Genomic DNA, 26,991 nt, shown 5'->3' on the forward strand with positions numbered 1-26,991 from the left:
ATATTTATGAGTGTGTGAGTATATATTTTTCCATGGTCACCTCATTGTTTCTATAGATTGTTGTTTTAGGTCATTCTTGCTATTATATCATCAATCACAACACAGTGTTACATAAACAGTTTATCACACTTCAACATTAGAGAAAGCATTGTTTCAACGTGAGATAAGCAGTTGTAACTGGCCATATGCTGCTATTCTAAATACACAAATCATTCTCATCTTTATCCTTTCGTTTCACGAATTTCTCTTGCTCTTCAAGATGTATAATTTTAGAAACTCTGGTCAAAGACCACACAAAACGTCCTAAAATAATAATGTTCATGAAAATTTGCAAGATCGTAGTACGGTTGCCTTATTATAATGACAACCAAGTTAATTATCATGTGATTACCAATACCATATAGTGTAATAACTATAATAATGTCTAACTCCTGACTATTTTCTTTATATTTCAGTTGTTCCAACCGAAATCAACTTCAATCGTAAATCAGTAATATTTTCATGCATTTAAGAATAGCTGCTGATCAATTTGATTTCAGAAGAGGATGAGTTTATTATTTGCATAATATTGTAAAATCGAACAAAATATTCATCCTTGGCAACTATCAGGATCAATGTCTTGCTGGACATTTGGTGGATCATAATAACATATTTCCAGAATTATTTTAACTTCAGCTCAATCACAAAATACAAGGGACTAGAGAAGCCGCAAACTCAATAATATTTTTATCAATATAATTTCCAGAGGATCACAAATTTGTGAGAATTCCTTGAAAGACATCCACCGTCACTCAACCAGACTTCATACCCAATTATTGAATTTGAGCCGAAATAATTTATCTATCATTTTCAAGCCCAATTCGTTATACCAATTTTTTCCCTCGTACTATAAACAAACATTATATATCTCACCAGTGTCACACAAGATTGGCTGAGGCGTAATAATCCAGCTGGGTTCTCCCGGCAATTTTTTCCCAGTTTATCTTCTACTGAAAAGAAAAAATGGAACGAAAATGATTGGTGGTCGATTGTCACCAGAACATCGAGCGTTGCGAATCACTTTGTCAAGTTAGGTGCGATTTTGCGAAAAGAGAGCACAGGCATATTTCACACGCTTCTCGCAAATAATGGTCTCAGGTTGGAGAAATTCTTGTCTGAATCCATGTAGATGATTGTAACCACCAATGATTAGCTCAGGTCTAAATTTTCGCATTCCTTGAGAGGTAAAATATCAGAGATTTTCTTTTGCATGTTCGTTTGAAGTGCAGGAGGATTTATTTGATGTTTAAAAGTTGTGATCTGTGGAGTACTACAATTTATTCATGTAATGAATAGAGTTTAAAGATCAATAAATTGACCAATGTTCAATGAATTTATGCTGAAGCCCACAAAATTATGTAGACATTTATACCAGTAGTAGAACAAAATAATTGACCGAGCGGAGTGAGGTCTAAGATTCAAGTTGACGGTTTTGCATTTCTCTTTATGTTCATATTTTCGTTTACATACAATAGATTTTCATAAAATTTGACAGGTATGATCCTTTTTGAATTTCGCGTCGACGATACATATACGGTTTATTGAAATTTTGCATTTCAAGGATAATACAAAAGGAAAAGGAGTCTCCTTTGAACGCAAATATTACCGTAAAAATCAGACTATTATTTAACGAAAATCCTAAATAAATGCTGTACATCACCCCGAAGACTTCTGTTACTGCAGACATTGACAACAGGGTTAACAGCTAAATGGAAATTCGATGAAAACTACTATCCAAAAATTGTATTCTCTATTTAATTCCATCTGTAAAAATCAGACTTTAGAATTATTCATCATAAATCAGCTATCTAGTGGATTATAATACTACCCGTTCAAAAACATCGAACATCTTGAAAATGTATCTTTCCATCAACGTTAGTAGACAGTGTTGTCTAGTAACTTTGTCTTTCCATAACAAGCTGAGGCCATGATTCTAGTTTGGAGTTATTGATAGAAAACTTCTTTTACATTTTTCTTTTATAATCTGATGATTAAAATTGCAACAAATATTATTGAAAAGAAATTGATTCCTAAAATCATGAAAAGTGAGAAATGAAGTTTGTAGGAAATCAGCATTATGGTAGTTTATTTTGTTAATTTCAACACACCGATTTTTCGCCAACACGACAACACAGAATGTTCTCTGATGGGTTGATTGGATTGGCGTACCGACGGCAGCCAGACCTTATAACAGCGCTGACACTCATATTCCGGGACGACACGTCACGGTACGATAGGACAGAAAGCTCTATGTTTATTTAGGATTTTTTCTAGACATTTTAAATTGATAAATCATTCATTTATTTTTTAGAAAACATAACAACAGGTCAATGTAACTTACTGAGCGCGAAGTCTTCTGTTCACAGAACTACTAGTAATGAAGCGATAAAATATGGTACTGTAAATAAGTATCATATTATTTAGGTCAGTAGATTGAAGTTGTAAACAATTCCTTGTTTTATGTTCATCTGGATAAACTACCTTGAACTTTCACATTAGTCATTACTCATAACTTTGAAATTATGTTTGATGAATTAGGTTCAAAAATGAATGTAATCCTGCGATGATAAACCGAGGGTTGTTGACCTCGGATCATGGGTTTGCTGGAGAGAGTTTTTCCTGTTTTAATTATGATTTAATTCAGTGAAGGAGCTTAATAACTCAGCTAAATGAATAATGGTTCACTTAATCGATTAATTCATCCGATTATGTTAAAGGAACATCATGAACTTCATGTTTATAGTACACCAAAAATTATAATTACACATCCTCTTCCATAATTAGCTGGATGATAAAAATTCCTTACACTAAGATAAAGTTTCAAGTAAATAGATAGTTCAATATTGGATGAATTTCATTATGATATTTGATGGTCCAAATTTATTTCTTTTTATTAGATCACTTGTTCATTCAATCACATCTCGAAACATTTCTGCCTCAATTATGGCTCTAGATTCCGTAGTATTTAATTAAAATTATAAGTAGGTAATAAAATTGAAATGATAATCATTATATAAAGTGAAATCATGATTGATTGACATATCATATCCTCACATCGTTGAATGATTAGTTTATAAAATGATCATAATAATTTATATACCAGATATAGAAGAACTAAATTCTAAGCGTGGGGCCTATTTGGTAAAAATAATAAGGAATAGGCTCCACGAGACCACATACTTTCCATTCCTAGAGCAAGTGATCCTCCACCTATATCCTAGATCAAGGGATCATCTACCCATATTACAATGTAATTAATCATGTCATGATTTCTACACTACAATAATTTATGAATAATATGTGCTAGAAAGGATAAGGAACTTCACTTTTATCAGGTGTACCAATACACAAGTTTCATTAATTCTAGTTGGAATCGCTATGCAAGCCTTTTTTGAACTAACTTGCAACCTATGGACCGATTCTTCTCAGTTCCGAATCTTGACTCATCTCACAGTCCCTCACAATCTACACCCATTTTATCCAGTTCTTATTAACACTGGACTTCATCCACTTTGTAACCAACTAGTTATCACTCCACGTTTCTCATTTGAGTAAATCAGCCCCACGGCACCCACATATGCGGGCAAAATATGGCTCCAACATTGAAATCGTGATTTTGGAATGTTCAATTTAGTGTAAGTTGCAATGATAATGCTCATGTGAGTAGAACTGTTAATCGAGCAGCCTTTCTCCAGGCGATTAAGTTTCGTGTTGGTAGAATCCTCTCTCACATTCGACCACTGCACGGTTCTCAGGTGAGATGTCCACACAGAGCAGATATGCTGAAATTCTCTTCATACAGTCAGCATTTCTCGTATATAACATAAATGCTTACCATTCAACCAAGTCTGCTAGTCTGCACTGAATCTGAGTGTAGTACAATCAACGATCTATATATACCAACTAGTATATATCGTAACCAACAATATACTAGTATATATAGATCGTGGAGTACAACAGACACAGACACCGTTAGGCGCTCGTAAATGAAACTGGAGCAGGCATTGAGCGTCCTTCGTTAGGACTCTCAGACACGCCCCACTGCCATAAAAGTTCTTTCTCGAAATTTATGGACAATTTATTGGGCAGTCGATTACTGCGAACCACTAAACAGTCCCGAAATACAAATGCTCACAGCTAAAATACCGTCGGACGGCAGTTCCAACTCTGAAATACACTCCTAACATATTTTAAGACGCTGTTCCATCTGAAATGCAGTCTTGATACGCTCTAAAACGGCAGTTCCAAGGCGTCTTCAGTTCCTTCTTGAGCTTGGAGCCATATGAGATCACCTCAGGATCTTTGTAGGCGGTAGTTTAGCTAAAATATACCCTTGAGATGGTCTAGAACGGCAGTTTCAAGATGGTTTAAGACGGCTAAAGTTTCGTTTTGAGCTTTTGGCTGTATGAGATCACCATAAACCCTTCCACAACACACTAACGAGCCACTAATCGACAGGGTGGTCGAATGTTTGGAATAAATTACGGGAATGGGAACCGCTATGCTACGTCGTTATACTGTGATGCTAATATGTCGGTTTTGTTATTGACAAATTGATGTTGTCTGTATGTTTTGTGGTTTATTTCACAGTTTGAAAGCAGATTGATTTATCTTGAGAATTGTGATGAACCAGCATGTTTCAGACAGTGATTTACAGAATGTCTCATAACTCTTTACCCGTACTATCTAATAATACTCCTTGGTATTATTACTCAAGTATCATGTATGATGCTCTCAAGCATCTCATTTACTTCAAAGTAGCCTTTTTCATCTTGAGGAATTTTGATTTGAAATAGCTAATATTATGGTGAGATGAGATTCATGGAGTTGTCTGTAGGATTTAAATTCAACTTCTTGAAAAAATTATTGAAAGAGGAAGAAGACAAAAAGAGGAAAAAAGATGAATAGATTCCTAAAAGGTTACATATAGAAGCTTCAACAAGTTAGTAACATGATAATTTATTTATAAACATGACCAAACCAGTTGAAAGTTTTGTACTCCTTTGAAACGATAATCACGTTGAAATCCATCCAGCTCTTTCAACCAAATTAAAGACTTTAATCGATTGAATAATTCCTATTTCTCCCATATGTGAGAATAGATAAGATTATTGTTTATTAGGAGATTGCTGATTAGAATATTAATCATTCTATGCACAACCTAAGTATTGAGAGAATCAAGAAACAAAGTATTCTAAACTTTGGAACAACTTTCGTAAAGCAGCGACTAGAAATGACGCAAGTATGATGATTTTTCTTAGAATACCTTAATATTATTCCTATCAACCAAAGAATAATAAGAATCTAATCAAACGAACTTACCACTCTCATAATTCCAGTCCTTTACATTAATAAATTATCTTCTCGACATTCATGTCTATCTCGATGTGTCCAACTACTGTATATTTATTGGGAACACCAAGATGGCTTTATTTTAGCCTCAAGCCTCAATCGACAATAATCATCTTCCGCTTTTTTGCTACGGCATTTAAAGTGGATTGAGCCGCCAGCCAATTGCGCTGCCAAAACGGATCCTACCGGTTTAGTTGTTGTTTTAATCGACCGCTCGATATTATTAACCCTTCCCCATCGCTAAACAAGTAACCGCTGCTTTCCCTATATTATTACGGTCAGAAACGACACGGCTTTGCATTAGCAACAATCTAGAATCCTGGGATGCGTGTAGCTTCTTCAGTAACTGAGGAGTTTAGTGATGAGTTCAACTTTTCCGCCGATTTTTCTGATTCGCAATCTGAGGATGAAGGTTGGAAGACTTGGACTGGTCTTATCAGTTGCTAGAGACGGCTTCTTCCGATTCTTGTTCTGAATGAGGTTTCTTGTCGGACCGGGGACCGCTTCTATCAAATTGCATCCTTTGCATATCTCTTGCTCTTGTATCATCTTTTTTCAACTAACTCTCTTCGTCTATTATATGTTCTCTTGTAGTTTGTGTATTCTCCATCTCTTTCATTTAATTCTCCATCATCGTTTGTTATGCATTCTTTCTGGTCTGGTGCTAAATAGTGAATAGTTTCATTTGAAGAGTCAATAATATTACAATTTTTTTAGAATCAATAATTCCTATTCATACCATCTTCACTTCATCTCTATATCTTTGTTTTCATCTCTAATGTATCATTAAAATATTTTCCTTTGTCTATTCTTCTCACTTGTTCTCTTGATTCAATAATATTACAAAATTATTAGAATCAATAATTCCTATTCATACCATCTTCACTTCATCTCTATATCTTTGTTTTCATCTCTAATGTATCATTAAAATATTTTCCTTTGTCTATTCTTCTCTAACACTAATATCCACATTACTTTCTTATTTTACAATTATTTTACGTCTCTGTTTTCCCTGTATTTTCTCTTGTTCTCCAAATCTTCCCATCATCGCCATTTTCTTAGCGGTAAGTTTTGGTTCTTTCATTTCTTGTTTCTCCTTTTTCGTCCTCGATTTTCAATCTTCCTCATACTCTTTATTAAACATGAATTATTTTACAATTGCTATCCTTCTCCTTCCTCTCGTTATCTCCTTTTCTACTCATCCACCTCATTTTCCTACTCCTTCTCCTTCACCTCATACTCCTATCTCATTTTTCCTCTACCTCCTCGTTCCCTTTACTTGCACTGTATCCACTTCCTCCCAATCTTCTCATCGATCCTTCTGAGTTATTCATCTCCTCCTCTTCAGCATCCTTAGCATCTCGTCTGTTCCGAGACGTTGTCAGCCGCTATCTCTGTGAGTTGTTTTTGCCTTCCGACTGACATCTCCTCTCCTTCTTCTTTTTCTTCCCTCTGCTCTTGGGCTAGCCTGTTCTCAGGCTATCATCTGTTATTATCATTTATTATTGGCGGTAAACGGCCTATTATTGGACAAAAATCTCCACATAGCTGTAATCTCGTGGCTGTCTCGCTAGCTGAACGGTTTTAGCCTGTCGAGATTCTCATCTTTCGAGTTTGGTTTCCATTTGCATAATTAATGTCCGTTGTATTAATTTTTGTGTAGCAGTAAGATGATTGTTTTGATGGAGATATGATATAATTAAGCTCGAATTTTGTACATTGGAATTCCAACATCATTTGGACATGTTCGTGTCGGATGATTTGAGAATGCCTTATTCAAATCACAGTCATAATGCCTCATAAAAATCCCCTTTTTCGATAGCTTACTGTTACGTGCAATAGTAAGCAATTCCAGGAATGCAATATGTTGCGTGCGTAAATAGCATGCGCAGTGATGAATCTCCAATGCCAGTCATGGATCGGGAAACCGAGGTGACGGATGATGTATATTCATGTGGGCAAATAAATCTATAAGAAATCATCCTCAACAGAAATAATACGACATACTTTCCTCAAATTCCTGAAATTTTCAAAACTTGTAAGATAATTTTCTCTCTTGATAGTTCAATAATAGCCCAACAAAATATGCGGGACCCCATGAACCTTCTTCCTCATGATATCATGTATAGTCACTGTCCTCAAATACCTTCATCAATCCTTGATATTTATCACTTTATAATTCATAATATTCTATTGCTTTATTTAAGATCTTCAATGATTCTGAGACTAAGAAATAAATAACTATTAACGATAGAAATTCAAAGGTATTAAATGAAACTATTTTAAGATATCTCCTATAGCACTAGGGTTCTGAAATCCTCGTGAGCTGAATCACTTGGAACACCAAACCACCATGTTAATAATATTCTCGTGACTGAAGTCTCAACTGAGTATCATCCAGGAACGAGTAAGAAGTACGGGATCTGAGATACTTGGAAGTAAGATGTTAAGCTGTGAAAACAGTAATTAGAATTGGAATTGAACATGAGAAAATATAATGGAGTACAACAAAATATGTATAGCTAATGTAAGAGAAGAGGTTGAAGGAGAGAGAAGTAGAGAGAAGGTGTAGATGCAGACCAATGTTCATTAGAGATGCAACTAAATGACTGGAGATGGAGATCTTCATATCTTCTTCTCAATATCAACGTAATCTTCTCTGTAAGACGTTGATGAATTTTGACGTAAGACCCAGGTCACGTGAATGGAGAAGAAAGCTTTTAATCAAAAGTGTTACGAATATTGGAAATTTATGAGAAGGCAGCATAAACAATGGCCACCAGATGGGAGAAGTCCAATAGGCGTGGAAATTCACACGATTTCGGAGTCTGTTACTTGTTTCATTAATAAACAGCAGGACGTCTGTAACTAGAGATCTTAATGATGTAATTTTGCGCCTTAATGAAGGTGTGTGGAATAATTGCGTCTTTTCTCTGTTGAATCTTGTTTTGAACATGTTGGAGTGGCGTGTTACACTGTCTTAAGATGTAACATTATGCTAAGATGTCTTGAGATGTATAATTTTTCAGTATTTGTTTTATGTTCAAACGCGCAGACGCATTTCTTCAACAGAGTATCCAGATCGCAATAGTCTCAGTATTGAAGAGTCAATAGCCATACTTTTTCTAATGATTTGAGTGTTAAACCTCAATCAATAATCATGTTATTTTTTCAAGCATTTACAGTTGGCAGTCAATGATGCTCTCACATAATCTTCTTTATTGAAAGCAAATAGAAAATATTATTATGAAAGTATTAATTATAATCATTATTAAACTTTATTGTTGGAGCTCAATTATAATTCTTGTAATACATTCTAGTTTCAAAGCTTACAACCATTATTCACTCTACATATTTGATTAGTAGTAGAGATCAATAAATATAATTTTGTTAGAGTGATTGAGTGTTCAATGTTTTCATGTGTGCCTATCGGTGTTAATACTCATAAGAATGAGCATAATACTTTTTAAAAGTATTTGAGAGTGAGACTCCAATAACACTTATTTTTATAGAAAAATTGATCATCAGAGCTCAATAGCCAGCCTTCAATGTTTTCCGGAACTTCCAGTATCAAAGCTTGATTTCCAGTATCAAAACTGTAAACTACTTGATTCTCCAGATAATTCAATAATACGAGGCTAAGAACTGTACGTTTTCACCTAATTCATATTGAGTGTTATAGTGTGTAATGTATTTGAAATTTGGGTAGATGTAAAAATGCCTAGCTGAAGTACTAATAGGTCTGAGTAAAGTAACTGGCTAATATCGCCAATGAGATAACAATAAAGATTAGATAGCATCAGCTTGTTCTGGCTAAACGGTACAATAACCTAAAAAGGAATTGAAATAATTTTTTGCTAATATATAATATATTATAAAATATTGAAGATTGAGGTTATGTATAAACATTCAGTGATCGGCGACCTAACGATCGACCGAGCCATGCAACGTAGAATCTGACCAGACTCCTTGGCAGAGATCTATTGCGGCAAAACGGTATGCAATTTGGAAGAACAAATGGTCACGTGGCTAACTATTAGGAAGCATGAAATAAATAGTAGTATATAGAATATTAACTAGCATGTAGAGAGCATACTTAAAAAACCTAATAAAAATAATTAAGTGTATCCAGGAAATAGGAGGTTACCAAGCGCATGAATACTGAAACAATTTGCATGCACCAATCACATAATGGCAGTTAATAGGCGGCAATAGTATGCCAATTCAAAAATATTTATATATATTTCTATAAATGATTGGGATTTATGTAAAAATGTTATATAGTCTATGTTATGGATATGGCTCGAAGGCAAAGAAATTATTAAACATACAACATAAGTAATAATTTAATATTTTAGTACGATCTATTTGAACCTTAAATGGCGGAGGACTAGGATATTCAAATTTTATGTAAATTTGAAAGTCGGAAATAAGAATTGTAAAATTGAGGAAGGAGAACCATCACTCGCCTGCCAAATGCCACCATGAGAGGTCCCTAAATATTTTAGAGCGTAATACCTTGCTATAACTTTTAAAAGCTAAAGTTAGATTGAATTATTAAATTTCTTAAAAGACTTTGTGATGCTCTTATAAAGCAGAAGTCATTTTCATTTCTAAATAATTCTTGTAACCCCTTGGAAGAGACGATTCCGGCTACCATAGTCCAGGACCACCAGGAGTTGGATCGACATCAGCGGCTTATAAGAAGATTTCGACACGTGAGTGAGAAAATTGAATTAGTGATGGGCGCCCTTAGTGCTTCGAATTTATCTAATAATCAAAGCTCGCTCGTCGAAAGGGTTTTCTTATAAATTAAGAATTTAATAAAAAATACTTGCGCAAGTAAATATAGTATTAAAGGTATTTTATTAAAGGAATAATGAATCAGTACATTACAAATTATTCTAATAAATCAAAGAAGTATAAAATCTAGGCTATTAAAACATATTCATATGATCTTTAATTTTTGCAATAATTTGCGATAATTTGTTGTAGCTCTAATTCACTAGATGAATTGCTCTACTTATTCCATCAGGTGCCGAATCTTGCACCCTGAGATAAAATATATACTCATTACAAAGAAATCTACTAGATACTAGAGAATTTAATATATATATTTGGATTATTAGTTGCCAATTTATCAAGTTGATCTTAAGGAACCTATTTTTATTTGAATTGTCCAAGTCGACAAGTATTAGCAAACTTATATCGCAGCTACATGCAAAAGGATGCATATGGTTTAAAATAAAAGCACATGGTAATGTTTCGTGCTATAAATTTAGAATATAATGTTTAGCCTGTGATATTTTACTGATTTCAATTATTGTTCTATTATTATATTTTATATTTTTATCGCTCTTTATATTTTTGCCTTGATCTATTTTTTGCAATATTTGTTAATATATGTATCAAATTGTTTATGGTGTGCAATTTATTTTAATTCCTCAACACTATAGGATAAGTACCATATATATATATATATATATATATATTATATATATATATATATATATATATATATATATATATATTATATATATATATATTTCAATGAATTACAAGAATTATAGGGGAAGCTCATACCTGGGCTTATAAAGATTTTTATGAGACTGTATCCTATTAAAAAACCACGACCTAATTTTTATAATTATATCAAATATTTCATGCTCTACCGACTGATGCCAAGCAGGTGGCTAATCGTTATTTAAATATAAAGAATAACGTCATAAGTGTTATAACACTATAAACAATAAGTCTATATGCAAATATTATTTCAAATCAGAAGCCATTGGTCAAGATTTTTTTAATGCTTCGATCCACCAATTCTAGTTTGATGTTGGATATGACAAAAGGAGACCAGTAGTTGTGTGGAAAAAGTCCAATAAGGTGAAATTAGGTAGGAAGACGTCTGTCTGTCTGGTGTATTGGACATCTTGGATCTTGGTTGGCAAATAACGTTTTTCTGCCAAATCGTGCCGAAAGTAATGCACGCTGCACGCTCTGCTCTACTCTATTTCATTCTTTTTCAAACAAAACAACAGACTAATGGAAATTCACGGACTGATGTTTCGGCGGTCCTGCACAACATGAAAGCACAGTAGGTCCATGTTGGAAAACAATCATCTAATTTTTTCGGCGAGATTGGACAAGAGAAAGATTAATAACTGGGCGAAAAAATGAAACTCGCCCGACTTTCTCAACGAATTTTTAGCTTTGTTGATAATATATTTCCAGAACACGATTGAGAGATGGACGCTATTATTTTGAGGAGTTGTTATCAATGAACGGTATCTTTGTCTGGGAAAGTTCTTATCTTGTATCTTATTTTGGTTGTCTTCCTGCTTTTCAAGAAGCCAATCAGGGTTCTCCCTGTGTGAGTGGCTCTGATGGACTCGATAAAAGCTTTCAAACTCTAAAGACAGTTGATAAAATTAACATTGATAAACTTACAACAGTTGGTACTTAAATACAACGGGAAGTATGTGAGTGAATTACTGTCAGAGTGTGGACAAAAACCATTAGCATCCAGCTACGTTATCAACATTGTATCCAACTTTTAATTTTCACAACTGACGATTTTCATGTCGGATTTACACTCTATATACTCTAATCCCCAACTACAGATGTAGCTTAATAAGAATTTTCAATTCAATTCAATTTTTCAATTTATTAATTTATTATTTATAATTTCTCAATTATAGGAAATACCCCAAAATATCATTGATGATATTTAGATACATTGAGATTCAAACATTGATCTTCTGAAACGGGATTATAAATTTGTTCAGTTATACGAATCTATGCTGTTATCTTACGGTTGCAAAAAGGGTGTCTATTGTTACTAGGGAAGAATTCAGGCAAGATCTTCTTACTCAGTCCTGTATTGATCACTTATTTATTCGACTTACTGATAATAGTTTCACTTGTCATACAGGTGTGATCAACTTGAAAATCTTGATCAGATCATTATTGATCGAGCGAAGTGAGGTCTAAGATTCAAGTCGACGGTTTGGCATTTCTCTTAATGTTTAAATGTTTATATGTTGCGCATTTACGACGAAACGCGGTAATAGATTTTCATGAAATTTGACAGGTATGTTCCTTTTTTGATTGCGCGTCGACGTATATACAAGGTTTTTGGAAATTTTGCATTTCAAGGATAATATAAAAGGAGAAAGGAGCCTCCTCCATACGCCAATATTAGAGTAAAAATCAGACTATAGAATTATTCATCATAGCTGACAAGTGATTACACAGATGTGTGGAGAAGCCAGTCTATTGCTGTATTTCCATAAGGTCTATAGTTTCAATCAGGTACTTGTGGATGAGAATACTGCGTGAGGTCTAGTGTTCACAGAACTAATAATATCGTTAGTTGTAAAATCCTTCACAATTTTTCATCAAAAGAAAATCAAAGGCCAGATATTTTTAAAGAAATCATAGATAAAAATAAACTTATTGATACGTTGAAACAAAGTGAGTGGAATAGCTGCTTTTCACTCCTTTCTACTAATTTTATTTATGATAAGATTAAGCTGAACTTTGATATAGCAAGTAACCAATGTGAGAAAAGAATACACATTAAAAACATAAAACTCAATTTCAAATATAATTGGATGACTGAATCGCTTCATGATAAACTAAAAATTAGAGACAGACTATTTAGGCGCAGTAAGAGTAATCCCTCCAATATCCAGTACAGACACGAGTATCAAAGTTTCCGGAAAAATCTTAATAAAGAAAACACACAAACTAAACGAGAATACATAATAAAAAAATGACCAACTCAAAAAATGTTATAAAATCAAAATGGAAATGTATTAATGGAATTTTTGGTAGGGCTTCGGATGATTCTGGTAAACCAGTTCTAAGAAATTTATCCAATAAATTCAATAGTGCATCTGAACTTTGCTCAGCAAAATCTTTCATTAATAATATTAGAAACATGTCACACCTATGTCCACTCATTCTTAACGACTCTGTCCACATCCCACCTAACTCCAGCTTCTATTTAAGGAAAGCCCGGGTTCATGATATAGGAAAAATAGTTGACAATATGGACAAAAATAAATCTCCTGGTATTGGATTACTGGAGCTTCAACTCTTGACAGATCATCTGTGTGCTCCACTGTGTCGTATGATCAATTTGTCCATCTCTAAAGGTATATTTCCTGATTCTTTGATAATCTCAATTATAAGTCCAATTTTTAAATCGGAAAAAAGAGGCAATCTAGAAAACTACCTACCAATTTCAAAACTGTCTACACCAGAAAAGATATTTGAAAGATATTTACTCACAAATTCAAATAAACATCTGTCTGAAAATGATATTCTATCCAATATTCAGTATGTTTTTCAAAAAGGGAAATGTACAGAAATATTTTTATCAAATTTTTTAGATAAAATCAATACTTTCTCGAATGACAGATATTATGTGTTAGCCATATAGATTACTCAAAAGCATTTGACACCCTTAATCATAAAATATTGTTGGAGCTAAAAATTTATAATGGAAATTATTTTTGAAATATACTATCATTTTGAAGGTGTAAAAATTTCTTGGTGTCAGGGTTTGATAAAAGATTTTTAGGGTTTGAGGATTGATCAAATTCAAGTTTAGATGAGTTATTCTAGACGCAATAACTTTTAGAAACCTCAACTGTATTTTCTCTACTCTCAATAATAAGTTGAATACAGGCAATCAACAGGGATGTTTTTATGTAAATAATATATTTTATCGCTTAATGCCTGGAGTTTCTTGGATATATTGTCAATTTGAGAATGCCATCTCATGCTACTATCAATCATTATTCCAAGGTAACGTGTGTCACTCACCAAAGACAAAGATGGACAGTCACAGTTTTAAACATCTGGTGTGGTACACTCACACAACTTTCCTTGCTCATATTTGAAACTACGATCAGACTTCTGTATATTTGTATATATAATATTGTTTTCAGAGTACTTTTTCTTTGTGTGAATTGTGAAATTCCATGATTTTTTTAGTCGTCTTTTTTTTAAAGTCGTCAAAACAGCTGTTCTACAGATGAAATATCTCGACTATGTGTTCTTTTTATGAACTGCGCTACCTACCACCTCATGCACGAGAAGGAGGTTACTAAATCCATTTCCCAAGGATGGGGTGGACCCCCATTGGTTTCCCAGAAAGAAGACTCATGCCAGTTGATAGAGCTGATGAATTTACAGGGTATGAATTTGAAAAAAATCGGTCAAGTTATTTTTGAGAAAATCGTGGAAAACATGGTTTTTTAGTACGCCGCCATTTTTCTCAAGAATATTACAGAGCTCCTGCAATTTTCCCAGAAGAAAAACTCATGTCATTTGATAGGGCTTATAAATAGCTATCCATGGTATAAATTTGAAGAAAATCGTTAGAGCCGTTTTCGAGAAAACCGTGAAAAACATGGATTTTTAGTCATTATCCGCCATTTTTCTCAAGAATATTACGGAGCTCCTGGAATTTTCCCAGAAATGAGACTCATGCCAGTTGATAGGGCTTATAAATAGCTATCCATGGTATAAATTTGAAGGAAATCGTTAGAACCGTTTTCGAGAAAACCGTGAAAAACATGGTTTTTAGTCATTATCCGCCATTTTTCTCAAGAATATTACGGAGCTCCTGGAATTTTCCCAGAAAAGAGACTAATGTCAGTCGATAGGGCTTATAAATAGCTATCCATGGTATAAATTTGAAGAAAATCGTTAGAGCCGTTTTCGAGAAAAACGTGAAAAACATGGTTTTTTAGTAATTATCCGCCATTTTTTCCGCCATCTTGAATTGAATTTTATTGAATTTCTTATTGTCGGATCCTCATGGTATAAGGACCTTAAGTTTCAAATTTTAACTCAATCGGTTAATTAGGAATGGAGTTATCGTGTTCACAGACATACACACATACACACACACACATACACACACACACATACCAACACCCAAAAATCATGTTTTTGGACTCAGGGGATCTTGAAACGTATAGAAAACATGAAATTAGGGTACCTTAAATTTTTTTGGAAAGCAATACTTTCCTTACCTATGGTAATGGGGCAAGGAAAGTAAAAAGAGTTGGTGAAGAGGCACTTACAATTATGAACAGAGATTGTTGGAGTTTCTTCACATCTAATATGGGGAGATTTTATGTTCATTATAATTTCTCATTATGATTGTTATCCTTTTATTTCATTTTTGTATATTACTGTTGATTCACGACAAGCTATTTTATTTTATTTATTACGTATTTTAATTTAACTTTGTGAATAATTTTGTTTTGATTTGGCTCCTGCTGAAAAACACACGGGTTTAGCAGGACCCAACAATGTAAAAACGTTTTTCTAATAAAATTGATTGATTGATTGATTGATTTAGAATGTAGTATCTTTGATCAATCTCACCAACTTGAGATATACTAAAGCTTCTTTTACACCAAATTATTAACAAAATGTTAATAATTCAATCCTTATAGATTCTCTGCGTTTACACCAAAGTTGTTAATAAAATGTTAATAACTTAATCCTTATAGATTCTATTAGATTGAAGATAACTTATCATACACATGATGAACACGTGTTTGTCAAGATCCGTTCAATCTAATAGAATCTGTAAGGACGGAAAAATAACCATTTTGTTAATAACTTTGGTGTAAACGCAGCTTTACTTCTTCTGGCTGCATCTAATTTTTCATTCAACATAACTTTTGCATCCTGTAAAAGGATGTAGCTTAATAAGAATTATAGGAACCACCCCGAATATCGTTAATGAGAATGAATGTTTGATTTAATTGTTCCATTCCGTGCAATGTACCTAGAATACAATGTAGGTAGGGTTTAAACGAACAGCTGATCATTCTCCGTTTAAACCGAGATGGTGCATATGGGCCTGAGAGATTGGAACTTCCATACTTCCAACTTGATAATTTGAAATCATATTATCTCCAAGTACATTATCAATCCTATAATAAGCATTTTAAATACACTGTTTAGTAATATTAATTTGCTCCTTATGTCTTCTGTGATTGATTCTCTTTAGGTGAAACATTAACGAGCTAAAGGTTATTCATTACGAATACCTTGGAACAGCATTTGCCATTTGAACAGGTTATGGTAGTAACATCGTGCGCGCGGTAGTGAAGTAATTGTGAAGTAGTGAAGTAATTTGTAGTGGAACTGACCTTGAAATCGTGACCTAGGCCGTGAAAGAGTTACCTACCTCAAATACACCAGTTTGGCCTATTCACTCACTTGATAATATTTTGGGGGTTTTGAATTGTTACTCAGTAGATTGGCTATTGTGTATTCTAATTCTTGTTTAATTAATTCGTGAGCAAACCCAGTTTAAAGCTTGGATTAGTTATTTTCACAGCACTGTTCATAGGCTAATGCATACTTAACTTGTAAGTTTTCAGTTTCATATTAGTTTGAACCTTACTTTTCAAACTTAAATTGTGAATTCATGCTGGACGCATTTCTATAATGTACCTCATGTTATACCTCTTATATCCCTTTCATTTACCGTGAATATGAGTGAACATATAGATTATGTTTCACGTGTAATATTCTTGTTATTCATACACTAGACATTTTAGTGCAGTTTAGGTAATTTTTGCAGGTGCATGGCATACATCTACCTGAGGATTTCAGAATGTACTTCACATAATTTACTAGCAGTCGAATATTTCAAATAGTATTAACAGGTGGTTGAATACATTTTATTTACTTATGAACAATAATTTCATAGCTTGAATGTTTTATATACAAATTATTCTGATCCATAGTTGGTTCAAAATATAGCCATTGATAATTTTTACAAGTCCAACACAAAGTTTTTGTTGATATTGAGATGAAATTTAGCTCCACTTATATATCTCAGTCAATGAATTCGATCGCCTCTACTATGACGATGATAATCCGTTTGCAACTCCCACTTACACTTCCTCTTACTCATCTCTCTCTACGGTGTGTTCTCCCTTTCCACCACAAAGAGCACCTGAAATCATAAAGTGTCGACCACTAATGATGTTGTAGGCGTTGAGCCAGTTAACACTGATCAATGGCCTCATTTATCACACACTCGATACACATGATAATCATCAGCATCCAGCATCCATCTCGACAGCATCTTCTGCGATTCTATTCGTAGAATGGGAAGCATTGACGTTATATGTAAGGAATGCTGACAGTTTGTAGTGAATCTCAGTGTAGTGTGCAGAGTCTGATGGCTGTTTGCGGACGGTCAGCGACGGTGTAATTACGGCAAGGTTTACACTGTACTGACTGGCAACGCAACAATATTTATAGGGTCATATCGGCGCAATAGAACTTGATATGTGGCTGTTTCCTCCGGCTATGAGAAGGAAGAATGAAGAGAGAGAGAAACAGAGAGAGAGAGAGAAAGAAAGAGAGAGAGAGTGTGGGAAGAGACATGGGATGACTAGGAGGAGAGGGAGAAAGAGGAAGGTCGGAGAAGGAGGAAGATGAATGAGATTAAGAAGAGAATAGGAAAGGGATTTGGAAGAGGAAACAAGAAAGAAAATAGAGCCGTCAAAAGAAAGGAATAGAGAAAAATGGATGGGAAAGGAGAAATGGAATATGAGAAGGAGGATGAGGAAGATGATGATGAATGATGATGATGATGGTGATGATGATGATGAGAAGTAGAAGCACTCTAAGGGATGAGGGTAAAGAGGATGAGAAAGAGGAAAGAGGCATGGGTGGACTCTTTCCAAGAAGAAGAAGAAGAAAAAGAAGAGTGAGAAGAATAAAAGGATGGAAGGTATAGGAAAAGTATTAATAAAGGAGAGAGAGGAAGGAACAGGAGAAGAAAAACGGGTAGTAAGTAGAAAGGAGTAGAAAGAGGTGGAAAAGAGTATAATATGTGGAAGAATTGAGAGTGAAAAGGAAAAAAGGGCCAATACGAAATTATCTATTATAAGAACAGAAGCGAGAAGGATGAAAAAGCGAAGGATAAATAGAGGATGGATAGGCGTTTATTCCTCAAGCTATGAAAAAGAAGAATAAGGAAGAGAGGAAAGAGATTAGAAAGAAGAAGAAGGAATAGGTTTATGAACGGAAAAGAAGAAGAGAACAATGGTGAAGCAGAAAGATGATGTGGAGGGGAAAAGGAGAAGAATAAGATGAAAATTGGAAAGGAAGAGGATGTTGAGATGGTGAAGAGAATGACGAATCATAGAAAAAATAGGAACAGAAATAGGAAGAGAGAAATGGAAACATAAATGCCAAAGGAAGAAATGTAGAAAATGGTTGTCTGAAAAGATTGACGGTATGAGAACAGACTGAGATCACCATCGTATTGTAAGAGAAAGGTGAGATGAACGAGAAAGAGAGGGAATAAAACCAAGATGAAGCAGAAGAAAGAACAAAGAGTAGATAGGTTGTGAGAAGGTTAAGGGAATGAGAAATCACCAGCAATACAAGTGATGGAAAATAATTTATCATCAACTACCTATCATGTTTGTATGGCTAGGATGCATCGGTTCAACAACCCTTCTGATTCCTCCTGCTGTTGTAAGATTCACTTTGACCTGTCAGCATATTCCTTATGAATAGTATCAATGTTTCCCATCAGAACAATGCCGGTAGTTTGCAGTGAATCTCATATCCGCTCCCTGTCAGCCAGTCTCTGTAAATTCCTGCAGGATTTTCATGAGCATTTTTCCAACATTCTTCTGTTTTCTTGTTTCCTGTGACTCGTCACATCCGTCAAGTCGAAAGAGCATTGCACTTCAGACTGAGACGCTTCTTCTTCATAGTATTTGTGATGGCAGCAATTAATGCCTCGCATGCTGCGATGAATTGGATTAGGATTGTTATTTTTGAAACGGATTGCATTAATTATGGTGGAATTGATCATTTTACTTGCTGGATGGAGTTGATTTGTAGCTCTCATCTCATGGTACCGGGTGATTACAAATGAAATAAACAGTTTGAATAGCTTGTAGAGAATTTATTATTTAAAAGTTTAGATCATTACTTACATGATTACATAGAAGAATTCTTGAAGTTTTTATTGAAAATTTACAGCATCTCACGGTTAACTGTAGCAAGAGCATTTGTGATTCGTTGTTTAAGATCATCGATATCAACAGGAAGCGGTGGTACGAAAACTCTGTCTTTTACATAGCCCCACAAGAAAAAGTCGCAGGGCGTTAGGTCCGGACTACGAGGTGGCCACGGCTGAAACACAACGTTTTCCTCACTTGCACGGCCGATCCATCGTCTAGGAAGATGTTCATCCAGATACCCTCTGACGTCTGAGTACCAGTGAGGCGGAGCTCCATCTTGTACAAAAATGAAGTTACAACTATCTTCATGGAGTTGAGGCATTAACCATTCGGTTAATATGTCCAGATAAATTCTTCCGGTTACTGATGGTTCTTGGAAGAAGAAAGGCCCGTAAACCTTTTCACAAGATAAAGCGCAAAACACGTTCACTTTAGGAGAATCGCGTATATGCTGTACAGTCTCTCTTGGGTTTTCTGTTCCCCATACTCGTACATTATGTCTGTTAACTTTTCCACTAATGTGAAAAGTGCATTTATCACTGAAAATTAGGCGATTAAACAATGTGTCGTCATTTTCAAGACAATGTTGCATCTCTTGAAAAAAATTTTACATACAATTTTATCATTGTCATTTAAACTTTGTACTAACTGCAATTCATAAGGTGTCATTTTCAAACGTTTCCGCAGAATTTCCCACACAGTAGGTTGAGGAATTTGCAATTCTAAACTCGCTGATCTAGTCGATTTTCCTGGACTTCGTACAAAAACATCACGAACACTATCAATTTTTTCTTCTGTAACAGAAGGTCTTCCAGTACTCTTCTTCTTACACACACATCCACTGCTTTCAAAACGTTCATACCAGTCATAAATTGATTGCCTTGTTGGTGGTGGTTTACCGTATTTTGTTCTGAAATGACGCTGCACAACAGTAACAGAGTTTGTTTTGGCTAATTCAAGAACACAATGAGCTTTCTCCACTTGAGTAGCGGCCATATTGCTAAACTAAACTGGCTGTTGTAACACGGAGCAGCCAACAATAGCCAGCAACAGTTCTACCAACATAAACTTTAAGAAATTCCCTACAAACCTATATCACTTACTATGTTGAAATACACCAGTTTAATTTTGTACAGGCTATTGAAGTTGTCTATTTCATTTGTAATCACCCGGTATATTAGGCCTATAAATTGAAATTATCAGGGAGGGTTCCACTTTTTACTGAGACAAAGTAAGTACGTTCTCCTTCATTCAAATAGGCTATGTTGAATTTTATCATTTTCTAGTTACTAAGTGAAAACAACTTGATATTGACAAATCACTGGTTTATTAAAACAATTAAAGAAAAATCGTCTTGACAATATCAAAATATAGATATATTAATATCATTTAATATGAATATTTACCACATCACCTTCACAACACAAAAGGTTATCTAGTAGTCTTGAACTAAAGAAGTTCCATTACCCAACAACTTTTGCAATCTACATTAGAAAAAGGTTAGGAATTTTACATCCCCTATAGTCAACCGCATGAAATTTGGATCGGCTGAGGAGGTACCTTGTATTTCTGTGGAGTGCATTGAATAGGTTTGTAAATTGACAATTTCAATTGACTTTATAGATTCTAATCCAGCATATTTATATTTATTTCAGTATCTACTTGAAGTCCTGTGCAGTACAATGAATAAGTTTCTAAACTAACAATTTCAAATGACTAGATTCTAAGCCAGAATATTTATATTAAAAATCTAATATTGCGTATATTGTTCCCTTCCATTCATCTTGTATTCTTCACTCCCTCCACCAGATTCCCTCCATCTATCTATCCTCTGGCTTCATCGGTCCTTTTTGCTTACTTCTTTCTAATCAAATGTATTATAATTACCTTGGATGAGCCCATAATGGAACTGACAGCATATCTCCGCTTATCTGTTCATCCATCCCATTTTATTCAAGATTTTCAGATAGTACGTGGTTTTTATAAACTCAAAAACCACTGATTTCCTGCATAACTTATGGTAGACTCACTATTGTCTTTCACTCACATACTCAAATGTCAGTTTCGTCGATGTTATACATCGTATATTATACAAAATATAATTCCAATAAATATTGTTCTCATACAATAGTATACTTGTGTTCCAGCATGCTGTGATTTTACTTTCATGCCTTTTTTACTTAGTTGACATGACATGTCATAGCATCCATACATAGTTGACAAGTAAAGCGACATACGTGCGTTATTGTGACTGGTGGACCGGTTTTTGTGGCAAGTATTTCTTTATCATGTGTTACTGCACGAATTTCCAAGAAAACGTCACATACGATCTCGAATGTTGCCTGCATTGGTCGCAAGCAAGAAGAGAACAAAATAAACATAAAAGAGGAAGGAATAATTAAGGAATAGTTGTGATACGAATGATTGATGAACAAGGACTGACGGGGAAAATGATAGTGAAATATTTTAAGTAGAGAAAGAAATACAGAGTTGCAAACAGATGAAGAAAGTCTCTGGCTAGTGTTGAGTGAAGTTTTCCAAGAGGAGAATGTGATGAATCCAGTTCTGGTGTATTAAGGATAGGAACGTGCGGCAGAAATAAAACCTTGCATTGTTCTGCATCATCTTGGCGAATCGTGATAAAATTTTGAACTCACACACTGTGTGTAGGGAATGTCTTGTAATTTCACTGTGTTCCAAGAAATAGGGTTGATAGATCTCATTGCAATGTACTTGTACTAGTCGATATAATTGTTGGAGGTTGATGGTATGAAGCTTTGGAACGTGTTGTAAAGAAGCAAAGTGAACAGGAATTAATTTTGAAATATTTTACAAGCTGATTGGATCTAAATAAAGTCTTGGTGAATATACGATGTAGGAAGTTTTATATTAATATCAACATGAGTCTTTGTCTGCTCTTACTGAATACAGAAGTACATGAAGAAGCTGGAATCTATGTCCTGAAAGAAGGAGACAGTGAAAGAAACAGGGTAATGAAAGTTATGAAGATGTAAGAAGAGGAATGTAAATAACAAGATGAGTGATGTGGATAGGTGAGAAATAATGAGGTAGAAAATGGGAAAGTTACGGTAGATGGATGACAAGGGGAGGTGGGACCTCCTCGCCAGAGACTCCCCACCAACAAAAAGCCAAGCGTATTCACTTTTTATCATAACTTATATTATAACTAGCTTACCCGACGAACTTCGAACCGCCAAAAAGTCAATGTATCTCATGTCACACTTGACTTTATTTGGTGAATCATGAAATTTATCTGACAATCAATATTTTTATTTACATCTCAATACGGACTTCCTACGTGCTCAAAACTACCAGTAAACAATTTTATCACAGCTGGTAAGTTCATATGCTAAATCATATTATTACAATATGATCTTGAATCATGATGATCTTCCCGTTCTACGTTAGCCGCTCGGCCGACAATTTCGAAATCATAGGTCTGTAAAATGTATTAATATATAATTATTATTAGCCAGCCCCCCTATTAAAATGTCTGGTCAGAAACCATCCCGAATATTCAGACAACATATTCCCAAAGTTTCATGCCGTTCTGTCAAGTAGTTTTCTAGTCTATAGGGAACAAACAAACTAACACACAAACAGACATTCATTTTTATATATAGAGATTTAGTGAAAAATAAGATTGGATCAACTAACAGTATATAATTTATTGTATGAAATGTACAACATACAGCAGTTGTGAACGGTCAAGTGCTGAGAGGAAGATGAGATTGGAAACATAAATAAATAATTTATGAATTGAATTATTTGAATTATTTAAGTTCACGTATAAAGGGAATGAAGATCACATACTGTATTTACTTTCTCCAACTTTGTGTCAATGAAAATAATTACACTAGCCCTACTTGTTCTAATTGTGGAGTTGCTAATGCATCTCAGTGTTAGTAGTGAATGTAGGCTACTTTTAGCCTATGTGAAGACTGCTCACTTTTGTGCTATATCTATACTATACTGCACCTGCATTCAACTAAATATATATTTGGCTTGATACTATACAAGGCCTTACTGTACTACTGTATGTTGTAGGCTTGTCCTTGCCCTTGAATAACCTCTCCCTAGACCCTAGACCACGTAGAACAAGATGGATTTTTAAGTAACAGAGTTGACGTGAGAAGCCATCCTAACGAACACGCTTCAAAATAGAATAGAAAAACTATAATAATAGAGGGAGGATACGTGATGCGGTACTTCACTCTATCATTAACATTTTTTCATGTCGGTCTTCGTCTTCGGCATTCTTCCATCACACATTTTTTTCTCTCATTTCCTTTTTGAAAGACGTTCGTCACTCTTAATAACGTTTACATCCTTTATGAGTATCGTAATGACCCCTCAATTGCATTGTCATTTATTGTGATGTAGGTCTAGTCCATATTGAAACTTATATCATCCCTAAATTGGATATTGTAGTTGAAACAGTATGATGCACAAGGTGTTTCTTCTAGAACTTTACTATTATCACTTGGTACTACGTATTATTAAGTTATTGTTATACTGTTACAAGAAGTACAAAGTAATTCTATCGAATATTCACAAGAAGCAATTAACTATGTTGGCCTACTGTATTACAAATGGTTTTTCAATGATTATTTGGAAATAATCAATAAAATTCATTTAGGTATAATCTTTTGTGTAGGATTCATTTATTCTGTCTTTTAATGATTTTTACTCAAAAACTGTCCACTTCGGCTTAGGAACTCACTCTTAGTACTATCTAGTACTTTTCGTAGCTCTGCAATTTTTCTGCCAAATTATCGATTTCTCTCCTCCTAAGATTTTATAAAATACTTCTGAACTTTGAGATTATATTATCGCAATTTCTCTCGTATAGTCTAAATTTTCTATTGACAATCAGTTAACTAATTCATCCAACTCCTTTAATCAATGTTTACATGATTTAATTGATAAATAAAAATTAATCTAATTTAATTGAATAGAGAACATTATTTAAATGTTTACAATATCAGACAATCTGATTATCTGTGTTATTGTCTGCAATTTCAATAAGTCATTTGAAAAGTTGCTTTTATTTTTAAACTATCTTCCGTGAAGAAATTACAAATTCAGTACCGGTACTTCTGTTTAGTGTGAAAACCCATGGAAAGTTATTGCAACTCAATTTGCTCCGAGCAATAAAAATGTTAATTCCTATGATTCTTACACAATATTTACGAAAACGTATTTCGTTTGTGGTGCTCTCTGCTGCAGTAAATTACAAAATTATAGTTATTTTCATTCTCCAAATTGAATTTTCAGATGTTATGTCACTAATATTCTACGTTTTACTCTTTTACACAATATTCATCTTCACCACGGCTCCTTCCTTCTCTCTTTTGTCGAAGAGGTAGCTTCATGTTAGTTGAAAGAAAGTAATATTACCAACTTGTAAGATCATTGAGTGCATTGTTTTCGTACCTTTAAGTTATTAAGAATTAGTGCCAGGTAGGCTAAGCTCATTTAGAACATTGTTTTAGTGCCTTTCAGCCCTCAATAGCTGTTCTCAATAGCTACTTCTTTTGATTTAAACTTGACTACACCAATTCTGGATAGATTTTCTTCATGATGTATTCATAAAATCATAAAATCTTATTTCCTATTACTTTTGCATATCCTCATTTACAAACTTATTTTCCAATTATCACTGTTGAATATCTTTCATTTTCTGTTTGTTCTTTAAACTTTACTACAACGGTGTACAATAGAACGTACCCTCTTAAATAACCCTCTTAATAATCAAATCACCCAAAATATTCTCTCCTTTAAGAAATTGGAATATTTTCGTGTTAAATCTATGATTAACCCTCAAAAAACTATAAACAATCCATCTGGAGAAATAATTAATGTTTGATGCTACCTAGGTTTACTAAAATAGAGAAATCGAGGCAGCAGGGTAATTGACGAATGTGATTCACTGTAGTTCCCTGAAAAGGAATTTCCCATCTCTGCTTCTTCCAATCTAATTATTCACGAATTCATCTATTAACGTATTCTTCCCAACACATTCCGATACCAAAAGTATCTTTGAAAGTGGAATCAATCACGAATAGTGTTACAAACATTTCAAATAACTGTAATTTGTTTTCCCGATAAATCTTCCACTTTGAGAAGAAGACTTCCCCGGAGGGTGAAATTCAAAGTATCCCATTAGAAAAGTATCTTTTGAAACCCTATTGTGATGGTAGGGTGATTGTGAAACCGGGTATTAGGTGAAAATTACTGACTTCAACCGTTTACCGAAACGGACAGATTTTTGGAGTGTTTTGAGACTTCCAATAATGCCTGAGGTAGAGAAAATCCTTGAAAGATTGGAACTTTATTTTATTTTCTAATTTATCCTTCTTGTGTAACAGTGTTCTTCAGTAAGTGAAAGGATTCCTTTTTCTTTTCTTCCAAAATCCTTGTACGGAAATCTTCACGGATGGTTTACCAGGTTTCAGCAACAATATTGTAATGTTTTAATTCATAAGGACAAGGAATTCTATAGATCAGAAGAAACATCATGCTTATTAAATTTGATAATAGATCATTTGAATCTGATCCCTCCAGTTTTTCACTCATCCGAAGTTGGAGAAAATGCTTTAGGAAGAAATGACCTAGCAAGAGATTTTGATTAAATGTCTATAAAAGGCTTCTATAGAGAAATCAGAGCTAATGGTTTGTTGATAAAATTATGAATTCTAAAATGGCCGAAAAATCTCTCAAAATTAAATGCTCAATAGAAATTCAGATCCGATAGAACCTTCCATCCTCGAAGCTCTCCATATTAATGTTATAATGATTACTACTAGGTACTTATAACTACTTCTGTATACGGTAATCTACACATATAACGAATATCACAACAATTTATACTACTTAGTTATCACATCTTATTAGGATACTACTCATGAGGCACATTCTTGACCATAAGCATTAATCCATCTGTTCAATGACTGACTTGAAGATTTCTCTGTATTACTTTTTATAAAACTTGCTTCTTCAATTAGATTAGCCTACAATATTGATTAATCAAATAATACATTAAGATATTTGGAAAATTATCAAAATTATTAGAATTGAATTTTTGAAGGAGCAATGATCTTTATATTTCGTATTATTGTGTAGATATTGTATATTGTATTATTGATGCTATTCTTAAATCACCTTGTAATTAATTGAATTTCGTTTGCTTTAATTTAATTGTATTAGATTAAACGTTTGTATTTGCAGCCTCGCCCACCAATCTACAACCCAGAAGACTATGCGGCGTCGCTCCGTAAGATGACGTCATCTGCGAAAGAGGGCTCGAATGGCACCAAGGCGACGATGGCGCCTCAGGGAGGGGAAATGACGCTCAGGCAGTTCGCCACTGTCACCGATCTCCTCAACAAGCTCAGGGTCGACCTCAAACTCGCTTTTCCCAGGTGGGCTCATCTACTTTCAGCAGGAAAAATGATTGAAAATTGAATTTCCAAATAAATTGTAAGAAAAATAAATATGTTTCTATTCTATTACAAATTCTATTCTCCTATTACATGCTATT

General features: G+C 34.2%; 1 protein-coding gene across 2 annotated transcripts in view; it reads left to right on the plus strand.

Moving 5' to 3' along the window:
• LOC111044883 overlaps positions 1-26,991 on the plus strand; it is a 130,523-nt gene that overhangs the window by 76,866 nt on the left and 26,666 nt on the right. For both annotated transcript variants that reach the window (XM_022330137.2, XM_039434408.1), the window contains exon 3: positions 26,679-26,872. In XM_022330137.2, the coding sequence (XP_022185829.2) occupies positions 26,679-26,872 (194 nt within the window). The remainder of the gene's footprint in view (positions 1-26,678; positions 26,873-26,991) is intronic.

This window comes from Nilaparvata lugens, chromosome 8 (assembly GCF_014356525.2).
Source record: "Nilaparvata lugens isolate BPH chromosome 8, ASM1435652v1, whole genome shotgun sequence".
In the NCBI taxonomy this organism is placed as follows: Eukaryota; Metazoa; Arthropoda; class Insecta; order Hemiptera; family Delphacidae; genus Nilaparvata; species Nilaparvata lugens.